Source organism: Lepidochelys kempii, chromosome 4, assembly GCF_965140285.1.
Source record: "Lepidochelys kempii isolate rLepKem1 chromosome 4, rLepKem1.hap1, whole genome shotgun sequence".
Lineage (NCBI taxonomy): Eukaryota > Metazoa > Chordata > Testudines > Cheloniidae > Lepidochelys > Lepidochelys kempii.
The window spans coordinates 28,547,291-28,560,683 of NC_136383.1; the positions used below are offsets into that span (position 1 = coordinate 28,547,291).

General features: G+C 39.1%; 1 protein-coding gene across 1 annotated transcript in view; it reads right to left on the minus strand.

The window, feature by feature from the left end:
- Positions 1-351: 351 nt before the first annotated feature.
- CENPE (centromere protein E) overlaps positions 352-13,393 on the minus strand; it is a 73,370-nt gene continuing 60,328 nt past the window's right edge. The window contains exons 37-46 of the mRNA XM_073340813.2: positions 11,848-12,060; positions 10,225-10,434; positions 9,330-9,539; positions 7,754-7,975; positions 6,480-6,683; positions 4,949-5,061; positions 4,358-4,455; positions 3,195-3,357; positions 2,427-2,686; positions 352-1,103 (exon numbers count right to left, since the gene is read on the minus strand). Coding sequence (XP_073196914.1) covers positions 1,006-1,103; positions 2,427-2,686; positions 3,195-3,357; positions 4,358-4,455; positions 4,949-5,061; positions 6,480-6,683; positions 7,754-7,975; positions 9,330-9,539; positions 10,225-10,434; positions 11,848-12,060 — 1,791 coding nt within the window. The 3' untranslated portion in view covers positions 352-1,005. The remainder of the gene's footprint in view (positions 1,104-2,426; positions 2,687-3,194; positions 3,358-4,357; positions 4,456-4,948; positions 5,062-6,479; positions 6,684-7,753; positions 7,976-9,329; positions 9,540-10,224; positions 10,435-11,847; positions 12,061-13,393) is intronic.

Consider the following 13,393-nt stretch of genomic DNA (forward strand, 5'->3'; position numbering starts at 1 on the left):
TGGCCGAACACTATGAAAGACACCAACCCTAGGCTCATGAGATGGTATCTCTTGCTACAGCCTTATAGCTTTGAAATCCTTCAATGGGCTGGGAAAGACATTAAGAAAGCCAATTTCTTTTTGGAGAAGGACAGGGAGGATTTACCTGATAAAGCCCCACAGCAGAACCTGAGGGGGAGGGTGTGTGATAGAGTATATGAACCCCATACTTGCTGCTAGGCGAGACTCCCATCACTCAGCTGTGACCAGTAGGCAGGAGCCTCCTGCCACGTCCCCCAATGACACAACAAGAAATGGCAATAGTTAGCTTTGTTGCCTAGTACAATGACCAATTCTAGTTTGATTGCCTGTATGCATATAACAATCTTTATTGACAAAAGATGAAATTATTCAGACCAGAATCAACTGTGCACTGCAGATATGAAGTAGAGACTTTTTAAAAACACAGCCTTGATTGTGAGCTCATAAATAGAATATTATATAGAAACTGGTTAAAAAAAACCTGAATGAGAATGCTATTCCCCATCCAAGAAAAGTCAACATATAAAACTTGAAGTAACATTGAACACTAGAAAAAGAGTAGCAGAAAAAGTTCCCTCCACTTTCCTTATGGACTTCCAAGATTAAATTGATTGCCTTTGGGAGGGTTGTCTTGGGAGTGAGAGGGGAAAGTTTAACACTGATAAGTTTCACAGTAGAGATTCTCTGATTTGAGATCCATTCCAGTTTTCACTTCCTCTTCAGCTGGCTGGCTTCATTATTTTTGCCATCATAAGAGGAGCAATGGAGAACCGCTACAGGGGCACCATCAGCTGGATGCAGGCAACACTATTGTCACATTTTTGTATTCCAGCTTTTCCAGTTATTTGCTTAGTTCCTGCTCCAAGAAAACTTCTTCCCACTGGCTAGAGTTAAAACATACCAGCTACTTCTGTAGCACGTCTTCTCTATATGCAATCTCTGACTTTTTCCACTAGCAAGGACAGTAAACAATAACAGGCCGTTTTACTGGGTTGTGCAGTCAGGTGCTTTATCTTTTTCTGATGCTCCAAACCAGTGCTTAAAGCGATCTTCTATACATTCTGTTCCTGCAGGTCGCATGTCTATATAAGAGAGAAAATAGAAAGACTTTTACTTTAGCATGTGCTAAACTGGGAAAGTTACAATTGCTTTGCCTTGTCTAGACTTTTAGAAGGTGTTCAAAGGATTGAGCTAGACTACATGATCCAACCAATATCTTTAAATCCTAGTCTAGACAAGGCGCTTCTTTGATCTTAGCAGTTGGGCTGGGACATGAAATTCTGTGCGGACCTCAGACATGGGGAGATTTGCTGGCAGAAGCATCAGGAACAAGTTAGATCACATGCACTGAACAGTGGTGACAATGTCAAAACTTGCTCCAGCGACCTAGTGCTTCACCACACTGCCGGGGAGCATTGATGGTTTTTCAAACCGCTAATAGTGGCTGCAGTGGTGCTGTTAAGATGTAATGCAGGCCACCAGTAAAGGCTTCCCCCACAAAAAGTGCCTGCGTGGAGAAGAGCAGAGAAGCCATTATTTGCCGGCCAAGGGTTGTTGAGACAGGCAGGAAAGAAGAGAAGCAGACCAAAGGAGGGTAGAGGGAATGGGAAAGGAGACACTGCCCAGGCTGCCATCTTTGCAGCTGCAGGTGGAGAGACTAGTGGCTTGGGTGCAAAACTTGCTCTTGAAACTAAAGGTTAGGCCTTGGAGACAGAAATTTGGTTAAATGCCGTCTCTAGAGTCAAGCGGGTGAAACTAGCTCATAGCTCTCTGCATTGGTGGAGGGCCAATGCTGGAGAATTCACTCGGGCTGGCTAGAAGACAAGAATGCCATTTTGTGCAAAGTTTTGAGGTTTCAGCATCTGGTTTTGTTCTAGACTGGGATGAAATTCAGACCTTTTAAAACTTGTGGCAAAAAACAAGAGAGCAACCTACCCCAGAGTAGCCAATATTCCAGTTGTTAGGGAAGTATCTATGATACGGGAAATCCAGGGTCTTTTATTTCAACAAACTAGCACTTTACAACAAAGAACTGTTTAATCCAAAAAAATCCCAACCAGGTCTAGAATTCACCCTTTCCAAACCTTTCTGAACTAAAACTATATAAATTAAATAATGTAAATAAAAAATACAAAACCCCTCTCAGAGCCCAATATATCCACTGTACAATTGCACAATATTTCATTTGTCCATCCTTACTATTAATCACTAAGTTCAGTATATACTGCAATAAAAGCTACCCCAATCTTTTGAATACTCACTCAATTTAGGTATTCAAGTCCCCAAGTACATATGAAGTCACTGTAGTGTGTACCTACCCTAGACCTTTCACAGGTCTGGCTAGCCAACCCCTTAACGTTCTACTGAATAGGTGTTCCTAACAGAAACATTATTGCATTACGCACCTGTAAGTGTGCCTAAGCTTGAATTATCAAAGAAATTTGGACAAGTAAGAGGCAGTGTGTTTGGTGAATCCAGAGGCAGAATTTCTCGTGAAGAAACTTCCTTGGAGGGAGAAGGCATTTGCTCTTTAACTGAACGAGGTGTGGTCTTCCTTGGAGACCTCTGTATCTTCTCCTTAGTGGTGTCTCTACAGGATTCTGCTCTCATTTTTAGTGCTCTCTCTTTCCATTTGGTTAGTTCTTCTTTCAGCTGAAGCTCATTGCTTAAAAAGAGAAAAATGATAAGAGTGTAAACTACTGGAAGCATGACAATGCAAGTTCCCTCACACTGCCGTATCAATGTGTCCTGATCCTAACTTCAAGGGACAATCTCTAGAATCAAAGCAGTTAAGTCTCCATACCCATTCAACTGTCTGCTGCAAAACTGTTAGACAACCAATTACTGCCAACTCATGTAAGCAAGTTTATATTAAGAAGGGAAGCCAACTCCTTTCCTAAGGTGTAAGGAAGAGACTGAATGATAAAACGTCACCACTGTTGGTGTCCGAATTCAAACCGCTGATGTGTGAGAGGCACAAGTCCCCAGCCACAAAGAGAAGAAAGTTCATCAAAACAAATGGATCTTTCAAAATTTCTCATTTCTCGGATTCTCCCCAGAAATATGAACTCTTACTGCATTTGACTGTAAATCAAACAGCAAGTATAGTAATGTATGCAGTTAAATCAGAAACTAGAGTCTAGACTCTGATGATCAGCTTTTTAAAAACTTACTTTACTAGAAGGTCATTGTTTTTCTTCAACTGCAGGTTTTCTTTCTGTAATTTAGCTTGTTCAGATTTTAAAATGAGCATGTGTGTGCTTTGCACAATCCCACTGCCACCACCACAAGTCAGGGGTATATGGGATTCCTGAGGAACATCTTTTCCTGATATTACTGGGAAAAAAATTATTTGAATATATATTAGAAGCTGTTTGCTATATCTTGGACAATACAAAAAATCAAGTAAAGTTGACCTTCATAAAGTAAATAAAGAAGTGTTTTATGACTAGAAAATTATATTAAAATTTCCTTTTGGGATTAAGTGTTCACTGTATGGGTTACAAATACGGTTACAACAGCTTCAATCTTTCTACACAGGAATTCAAACAGACTGCCAGTTACCTAGTATAAAATTCAAACGGTTCTCTAGTAAATCACATGATCTACTGCATGTAACTGACAAATCCAAAATACAGTAATATAATATCAGTTATGGTTAGAAGAGATAACCATAATACCTAGCTCATAGAATTATTCAGCAGTAGATCTTAAAGCACTTTACAAAAAGAGGAAAGAATTGTTATTCCCCTTTTACAGGTGGGGAAGTTGAGGCCTAGAGAGAGGAAGTGATTTGTTCAAAGTAACCCAGTGAATAGAGCCAGAAACGGAACCCAGGTCTTTCCAGTCACAGCCCAGTGCTCTATCTACTAGGCCACACTGTCTCACATCTTGATATAGTGAGGATTCCCTTTTGCCTCTAGTTTTGCAAAAGCTATACAAACTGTACCACTCTGTCCAGGAGTGTTTGATGAAGGTGTGGGGCCAATTACAGAAATAGTCAGACATGTCATTCAGATATGACAAGCAAAAAAAAAAAAAAAAATTAAAGGTCTGCACTTTCATACCTCGTCGCTGCTGCAGTCACACATGGAAGAACTCTACGTGCCAAATTACTGTGATTTCCAGAGTTAATGAGTGGGGTCTGAAGAGCTCTCTCACTACACCTCACCTACCGTATGTCCCAAAGAAAGTACTGTCCCTCCTTAAACCAACTGTGGACCAAAGACTAAACATTTTCCTATCTAGTGCTCTATGCACAACCCACAGCCTCAAATCTATGTTTTGTTTGTATAGATATTGTGAAAAAAATCCCTTGTATGTATTTTATATTTACCAGTAACATCTTGTTCTTGCTGTGCTCTTCTCAGTTCTTCTTTTAATTTTCTTAACTGTTCCTCTTTGTGTTCTGCAAGAGCTTTTGTAGTAGCAATTCTGCATAAGGAAAAAGAGGAAGCCACTATTTTAGCAGTTTGCCATTGTGTAATTCTGCAACATTTTGCAGTTTTAATTTGTTTGTTTCTCTCCAAATGAGAAATCAAATAGCAACAGGATCCAAATATACCGATAAAATAGCCAAACATATCAGAGCTAAGAAACTAGAACTCTTCACCAAGGAAGCACAAAATATTTAATGTACACAGCCTGCTACTCCGCATGCCTTACGACAAAATAGCTCTATAGTTTCTGGGTAGATTAAAGACACTCAGAGCTCTCTTCGAAACAATGCCTGAGCACCAAATATCCAATCAGGTTTGTATTTTCAGTGCAGTTTCTACCTATTTCTGGGAAATATCTGAAGTGTTTAGGTAGGATGTTTGAAACAACCTGTATAAAAAAATACTTTTAAACATCAGACCTTATGCTTTCCAAAAAAAGAACTGGAAAATTTCAGGATATCATACTTCAGTAAAAAAATTAAACTTACTCCTGTTCAAAAATTCTGGATTGTTTCATTCTTTCCATGTCAGCTTTCACCAACTGAGTTTTGAGATGATCAATTTCTTCTTTATATAACGTGGCACCTTTATCTAATTTCGCCTAATATGTTGGATGGGAGAAAAGAGGAGATCTAGTGATAAGAAAGTTAGATCTGTTAAAGTTAATTAGGGATATTTAAATACCATCTTGCAGAGGCAATACTCTTATTCTAATGATATAACTTTACTCCTGAGGGCATTCTGCGCCAAAAAATTAAAATCCTGCGCACAATATTTTAAAATTCTGCAAAAGTCTGCAAATGTTATTTGTCAAATAAATGTGGAGGCTCCAGCATGGCACTGGGGAGCATAGGCCACTGGCTGCACAGAATTGTGAGATCACTGCTCCAGGGACATGGACTCAGCAGTGAGTCTGCACCCAACCCTGACACACTGCAAGGACCTGGCCTGCCCCAGAAACACCCCAGGCCCTGCCCCTCTGTGCCAGGTGCATCAGGTGTGGGCAGGCAGGCTCAGCAAAACAGCATCCAAATGTGGAGGGGCTTAGTGTGGGGGGATCCAGGTGGGGGTTGAGAGGGTTCTGTGTGGGGCAATCTGGGTGCAGAGAGAATCTGGATGCACAGGGGTTTGTTGGGGGGTTCTGAGTGCAATGGTAATGAGACTCTTCAGGGGGGTCCAGGTGAAGGTGGTTAGAGCTCAGTGCCATGGAGTGGGGGTGCCTGGGTGTGCGGGGGGTAGAGCTCAGCAGGGGATTTGAGTGTGGGTGGCTTATCAGGATAGTCCAGGTGCAGCGCGAGTGGGACTCCTCAGGAGAGGTTCTGAGTGCAGGGGGGTCTGGAATTGAGGGGGTCTGGATGCACAGTGGTTGGGCAGATGGGGGAGCAGCTCCCTGTACAGGGATCCCTCCCGCTGCAGCTGAGGAGCGATGAGTTCAGGAAGCAGAGGTGTGGAAAGGGAGTTTACAGAGCTTCCTGAAGCCAGGAGAGAAATCTGGGGGTGCCATGCAGGGGAAGAAGTAGTCCCATCCAGCCCAGCCCAGGTGCTGAGCCTGACACAGGGCAGGAGCCACCAGCTGGGTCTTCCCCAGTTCCGCCTCCTGCCCTACAGTGATTTACCTCTCTGCCGGCTGCCCTGGGCACCCGAAACATACTGCTGGGGAGGGCTGCATGACCACTCTTGTGGCTTCCATTCGCTTCCCATCAGAAAGTCATTTTTCTGTGAGGAAGCAAATAAATCTGTGGGGGGCATAAATAAATTTTGCGCATGCGCAGTGGCACAAAATTCTCCTAGGAGTATAACTTGGGTTCCAAGCTTGGTCACTCACTGCTGCACCGAGAATGTCTGAAGATACAGGCTAAACCCTAGGGAAAGAATGCATCACTTCAATACCATATAGTGCAACAGATTGGCTTCCACATGTTGGCCCTCAAGAACCTTCTCAGATTTCCTCCTAGCTCTCAAGTGGAAAACAGGAGTGACATTTTGCTTAAACAACTGAAGTTTTACAATGAAACATACCTTGAAAGTCTGTTTCTCTGTTAACGCATTTCTAAGACACTTCTCTGTCTCATTCAATTTAGCCTGAAGTTGGTTAAGTTCACTTGCAGCAGCTTTAGTTTTAATCTCTGTTTGTAACATGGATATTTTCTCTTCCTTCTCCTTGACATTTTTTCCTGCTTCATTTACTGCATCTTCCAACTTTTGGATTGTTGTTTTCATAATCTTGAGAAAAATATCCAGTTATTAGAAGTTATCCTAGCAATTACAACTACATTTGGCAGGCTTATCAGCTGTATTAGAGGTCAAGGAAATAAAATATTGTCTCATTCTGTTGGCTGAAAAATGTAAGAAGGCTTGTGCTGCCTACCTGTGGCAACTACTTCAGACTCCAGGGCTGTCAGCATAACATTTTTCCAGATATTCCGGAGTGCTCAAAACTTTAGAAAACAAGTGCATCTGACAACTGATTATAAGTGATCAGCTACTCAATTGTCCTACACTAATTTAACATTCTTGAAGATGTACCAGATATCTTCATTTCTTCACTATAGTCAAGTACCTAGTCATTTCTACTAAAAGTTTATGAACTGATGTATCACCCATGTCATTATCTAGTTTCCCAGTTCAGTCCTGATCCAATAGGACCTTTCTGAATTATTATCTAAATTCTTCAATTTTGGTTTTGAGTTCTGTGCCAATCTCTAGTCTAACAGACATAAGGATTGTATGACCACATGTAGCCTTACAGCCATCGCACTGTTAGGCACAATATTTTAAATATATTTAAACACATTTGAAATGCTCTCAGTTGGTTAATATTCATATACACTATTGTAAATCTAACCTGTACCTACAGCGTCAACTCTTCACATTCTAAATAAGACTGCTTTAATTTATTTTTGGATAATGAAACAGCTACAAAAAAGTTAAGTGTAGTCTGGGCCAGTGGTGTGTACAGCAGTTTTACACTCATAGAATCTCAGGGTTGGAAGGGACCTCAGGAGGTCATCTAGTTCAACCCCCTGCTCAAAGCAGGACCAATCCCCAATTTTTGCCCCAGATTCCTAAATGGTCCCCTCAAGGATTGAACTCACAATCCTGGGTTTAGCAGGCCAATGCTCAAACCACTGAGCTATCCCTCCTCCTAGATATTAATTATCTAGTCTCTTATTTTCTTAGTTTTTGTTTTTTTTAAACTCAGTTTAAAGTACCCTGTGAAATTTCTCTACTTCGTTTACAGATGGTTTTGCATTTCTGCTGATTTAAATTGATTAACATATCAGATTATATACCTTTATATCTTGTTCTGTGGCTTTTAATTGGTTACCAAGTCTATAGTTTTCTTCTTCTAGTGCAAGATTAGCAACACCACAAGGTGCCAACTGTTCCTTAACTGTCTTCAGTTGCTCAAGTAACTCCTCAGTTTTCCCTTTTGTTTGTTTCAGTTCAATTTCTGAGTCCTTGCAATAGTTGGCAGTTCTGGTATCCATTTCCAATGACGTTTGAAGGAGTGTCTGCAAAATTAAATAGTGCCATGCATGTAATTGTAAAACTATTAGCTTTTAGAACCCAGCCACAAATAAAATACCATAAAGATATATGCTAAGAAACCAACCCAAATATTTAATTTGTCAGAGTACATACATCCACTTGTATGGAAATGGCAAAATAATTATGCAGGAAACTGACTCTTTAAAAAGCAGTTAAATGTATGCATGTAGAATATATTAATTTCTAATATACACGATGGGAGCCAGTCCTGAAAACCTTTCTGAGGTACAAACTGGACTTCCAGATTTGGATGATTCGCCTCAAGAACCATAAAAAATAGGGGTGGCACCGTGGTGGGGAAGGAGAGAGAGAACTACTTCATAAGAGAACCCAGAACGTCCTGTCCTTAAACTTTTACTCCCACTAACATAGTTTGAGTTTTCTGAGGTAGGAAAGGTATGGAAAAGAGAAAAAATTGAACAAAGTTTTACCAGATTATTGTATCAAGTCTTGAAGTAGTGTTGGAGAAACAAGAAAATAGTATCCTAGGTGAAGAGTTTGAAGTCTCAGCCATATTAAACCATGACATTTATACAGATTGCGTATTTCTAAATGAAACGGTCATCGTTTTAGTTTAATTTTGCTGAAATAGCTTTACGTGTAAATTCATTTTTGTTGGGCTCCTATACAGAGTATAGTATTACACTGGACCACAACTTTTAGAACATCTTTTCATGCTGCATTAAAAACTCGTTGTTCAAGTTCAAGACACAAAGTCTGTTACAGTTTCAGACAGAAGACAGTTCAGATGGGATGTCTGACAAAAGTCTTCAGCAGGCTAGCTCCAACAGAGAATTGGTAGTATTGTGGACATATGCCCCATTTCGGGCTTATAGTGCATAGCTACAGAAACATCTCTGATACGTAGAGATGCCTGGGCGTAAATAACAACAGGTGCTCCAAGCACTGACTATTTGACTTTTTTTTAAAAAATACCCTTCCCCACCCCAATTACAGAGTAAAAAGCACAGAAACGATGAGAAGAACGTTCATGGGAGGCAGGGGAGAAAACAATTTTCTGAATGAAAAATCTTTAGGGCTCCATCTGGCCTGAAGGTCAATGTGGACCAAGAACTTGCAGAAGTGTGAGAAAAACCAAAAGGAAGAAACAAAAACCCTGTAAAAGTTCCAAGTAGAGCTTCACTTTACAACTTAGTACAATATGAAGATACTACTGGAAATCAGATGCTTTGCCAATATACAAGTACTTGTTAACACATGAAGACTCCCAGAAAAAAAAATCTGGTGGGTTTATAGATTTCAGAGCTGTGTTAAAAGACAAGTTGAATGATGTACCGTTATAGCAGGAACTTTTACCTTTACTTTAGGTGTCCAGAATTTAATCACTTGTAAAAGCCTCTCGTTGTCTTGCTTTATTCCTTCTTTAAGTTTTTCTACATCACAATGATTTCCTGAACATGTTTCCAAAAACTGCATTGCTTCTTTTCTAGTATTCTCTTCCTGTTGTAACTCAGTCTCTATGCTGAGAAGCTCAGTTTCTGTTTCTGACATGTCTCTGAGAATGTGCTGCATTAAAAAAAAAAAGAAAAAAAATGAAAACAAGCAATTTACCAATTTGATTGCACTACATTAGTTTTCATTGACTGAATGGCTCAAATAACTTTACTCGCAATATTGTTATAGTAATTTTTTAAAAAATTGTTAGTAAACACTGTATTTGTTGTCTTACACTAAAATGTTGTATATGGAATATTTCTTAGCTTCTAGTTACGCTATATTTGAAGTATAGATTCAAAGTTTATTTTACATTCGACCCCCTTTGTTAATAGCATAAAAATATCCTTAACTTAATGGACAGTTGTGCCATTCAACGGTATATATATAGTATTTAAAATAATCAAGCAAGAGATTTTTACAAATGGAGTTGTAGGTGCTTTATAAGACCAACATAGAGAGATCCCAGGCTGAATATCTTGCATATAATAAGCTCACTTATTGTGTCACTTCATAAATTGAAAATTTAATTCTGATCAGATCAGAAAATTAAGATAAAACAGATCAATTATATTTAAAAGTGAAGGTTACTGTCAATTATTTTCCTATAGCTTACAAAAGCGCGAGTCACCTGCAAATAAAAGCAACTCCACAGTGAAGTAGCACATTCATGTTGTGATATTTCTCAAAATATAAATATTTCCCAAAATATAAATATTGATGTCTATTTCAGTCAAATCAATATACCGAGTGCTACCTCGATGTGGATGTCCAAGTTCTGCTGCAATTCGTGGATATTTAACTCTTGGGAAGCTGTTTCATCCTGTTTCAAACAAGTTTTCTTGAGACACCGAATCTGAGACAGTAGCTCATCCTGTTTTCTCTTCTCATCAAGCAATTCCATTTCATGGTTGTTTATGGTAGTATAGTGTTCTGCCTTCTTCTGGCAAACACGGCTGAACAGAAACTGTTGAATATGAAAAGGTCAGCATTAAGGATACCTTGCATTTAGCTGTGTAGACAGCTGTGTAGCACTTCATGCATACGCAAAAAATTTAAAAACAATGTATAGTAAGAGGCCTCGTAAAAAACCCTCTTCTCAATTATTTCCACATGATGTTTGTAAAGAATATATTTTTCACAGCTCTAGAAAAGCTCAAAGATTTCAGGGCATTTGGACTAGACTGACTGAGATACTAAACTAGTGGTGGGAACATATACTACATAGCTTGCAATCCAACAAAGAGCAGAATTTGGACCCAAGCAAATTAAAATACCTTGATTTCAGAGGACTTACTCTAGATTTGCACCAATGCAATCAAGTGAAAATCTGATGTATTCATTTTATGACATCTAGTATGGCCTCAATCTGCCAGGTTTAAAGTTTGTTATTTTTTAAATGGCTGAAACTACTACATACACACAAAAGTCCCCCCAAAGTAAATAAACGAAGGAAGACTATAAAAGAAAAAAAGGACCAACAATTATTATGAACAATTTAACGAGAACTTAAACATACGACTCCAAAAATGCAAATGCTGATGTGAAGTTATGAGATCACACTCTATGGAACATTTGTTTAATTTCTTAGCTAACAAACATTTACAAAAAGTGACAGCTATACATTCTCAGGCCTAGTCAATATTTTGTTTTCTTTGAACTTCTGTCCCCAGTAACAGAAAATTGCCTGGAATCACAACTACAAAGACCCAGAAGAGAATTAACATGTTAAACTACATTTACTGTACCTATTGGCATGATAGAACCTGATCTACTCATATGGTAGAGCTCCTCTCTTCCCCCATTCCTCTTCATTTTAAGTGATTAAGAATGAATGCAGTCAATCACTCAACTGCAAGATGGGCGAGTGTTGCAAGTATCCAGAAACTTTAAAGCTACCCAATAAAGGTCTCAAATCAACACCTGCCATGGGACAAGGCTATGCTACAAAAGCAACCTGTATTTTGAAGAGGTTTACATAATGATCCACAATTCTACTTCTGGAGCATCTAGCATACGGATCAAGTTTTCTTTAACCAGTTACAACATTTTAAAGAAATGTTAAGGGTATTAGACTATTCAAAGTAGCTGAACTATATTCAGAGTTTAAGGCCAATTCTATGGTTTTTAATTGGCCCTGTTATATAGGACTTATGCAGCAATTACATATCAGTTTACATTGCACACACTATATATGTTCTGCAACAACTGCATACAGCAGAACACGTTCAGGAATGAAGCTCAAACCCAACACTGCATATCAGTTAGGAATTTCTTCACAACCATAGTGCTCCATGAGCATTTGTGTTAGTATGTTGGATAAAATGTAAAAGCAGAGCTACATGAAGCCCTCCACACAACCACTGTTTGAAATTTGTACCTTAAGTTTGTTCAACAAGCTCTGGAGATGATTGCTTATTTTCTCATTTTCAGTTTGAAGCCTTTTGACTTGTTTAGCCTGTTCAGGTGAAAGGTGTGTCAGCATCCCAGCTATTAGTGCTTTTTGACTGCTGAGTTCACTTTTCAGATTTAGAGACACTGTAGCGAGACACTCATATTTCTTCTCCATCATTAGGAATTTCTCCAGAAGCTCCTGAGATAAGGAGAAATGGAATCAGCCACAATAAAGAATAAAGCATCCTTGAAGAATATTTTACAAAGTGATCAAGCTTTAACAGCCCATCAGACTCCATGGGTTCTTTAGGGAATTTATTGGTTTTATAATGTTAAGAGAAATAACTATGGAGTAAGATTCCAATCACTACTCACCACAGAAGGAAATGGGACACAAATTAGGTTAGACAGTACAAAGGCAGAGAGTTTGGTAATTCTCCAAAAAGAGCCAGAGCCCCAGACTCAATTATATGCTTTCAAATGAGCTCAAGTTGTTTCCATGACTTAGACTCAAAAAGATCTTCATACCTCTACTCCCCCCCCCTCCCCATGCTGAACTATCAAATATGTTCGATATATTTTTCAGTACACAGTGAACATTTCAAGAATGTGCACTGAATCAAAGTTTACTAACTGGCATTGTCTCCTTCCATGTCTCTGGTTACTGTAAGTTATATTTAAACAAGATGTTAGATTCCCCAATACTTCAATCCCCCAGAGAAAACAGGAATTGCCATATCAGACCATTATCCTGTGTCTAACCTGGCTCGTATCAGACACTCCAGTGGTATGTGCAAGAAACCCTAAAGCAGGCAGTTATTAAATAACTTGCCCATAGGGAAGTTTCTTCCTAATCCCTATTAGTTAGATGTTGGTTTATGTCATAAAGCATGAAGGATATTTCCCTTTCAAATCTTTAAACAAAAATCTTTACTACTTTAACACTGGATGTTTGCACTAACCATACGAACATCCAACCCTTTGACTACTAATGAACTCCTGGCCCCAATGACATTTTGTGGAAATGAATTGCACAGGCTAATTACATGTAGTGTTAATTTTATCAAAAAAGAGATTGTATACCAATACTGATATCAGATATCCAGTGTTGTAATCGTAGAAAAATTACTAACATTCTAGAAGAAGAGGGTCCAAAAAAGTCTTCAGGACATGGATGCTAGGAAGAAGCTTCTCCTGTCGGTCAGGTTATTCAATAACTACCTACCGCAGGTTTCAGAGTAGCAGCTATGTTAGTCTGTATCCGCAAAAAAGAATAGGAGTACTTGTGGCACCTTAGAGACTAACCAATTTATTTGAGCATAAGATTTCGTGAGCTACAGCTATCCTTTCCTCAAAACAGCTGGAGACGGTCAGTCAGGGTCCTGGACTAGCTAGACCATTGGCCTAACCCAGTATGGCAATTCCTATTTTCCTCATCAGTTAAAAATTGATTGTATTTCAGTTTCATTAAATGTTTCCTTGTTCTTGTATTATGAAAAAGGATGGGATGAATAGAAGTACCCAAGTTTACT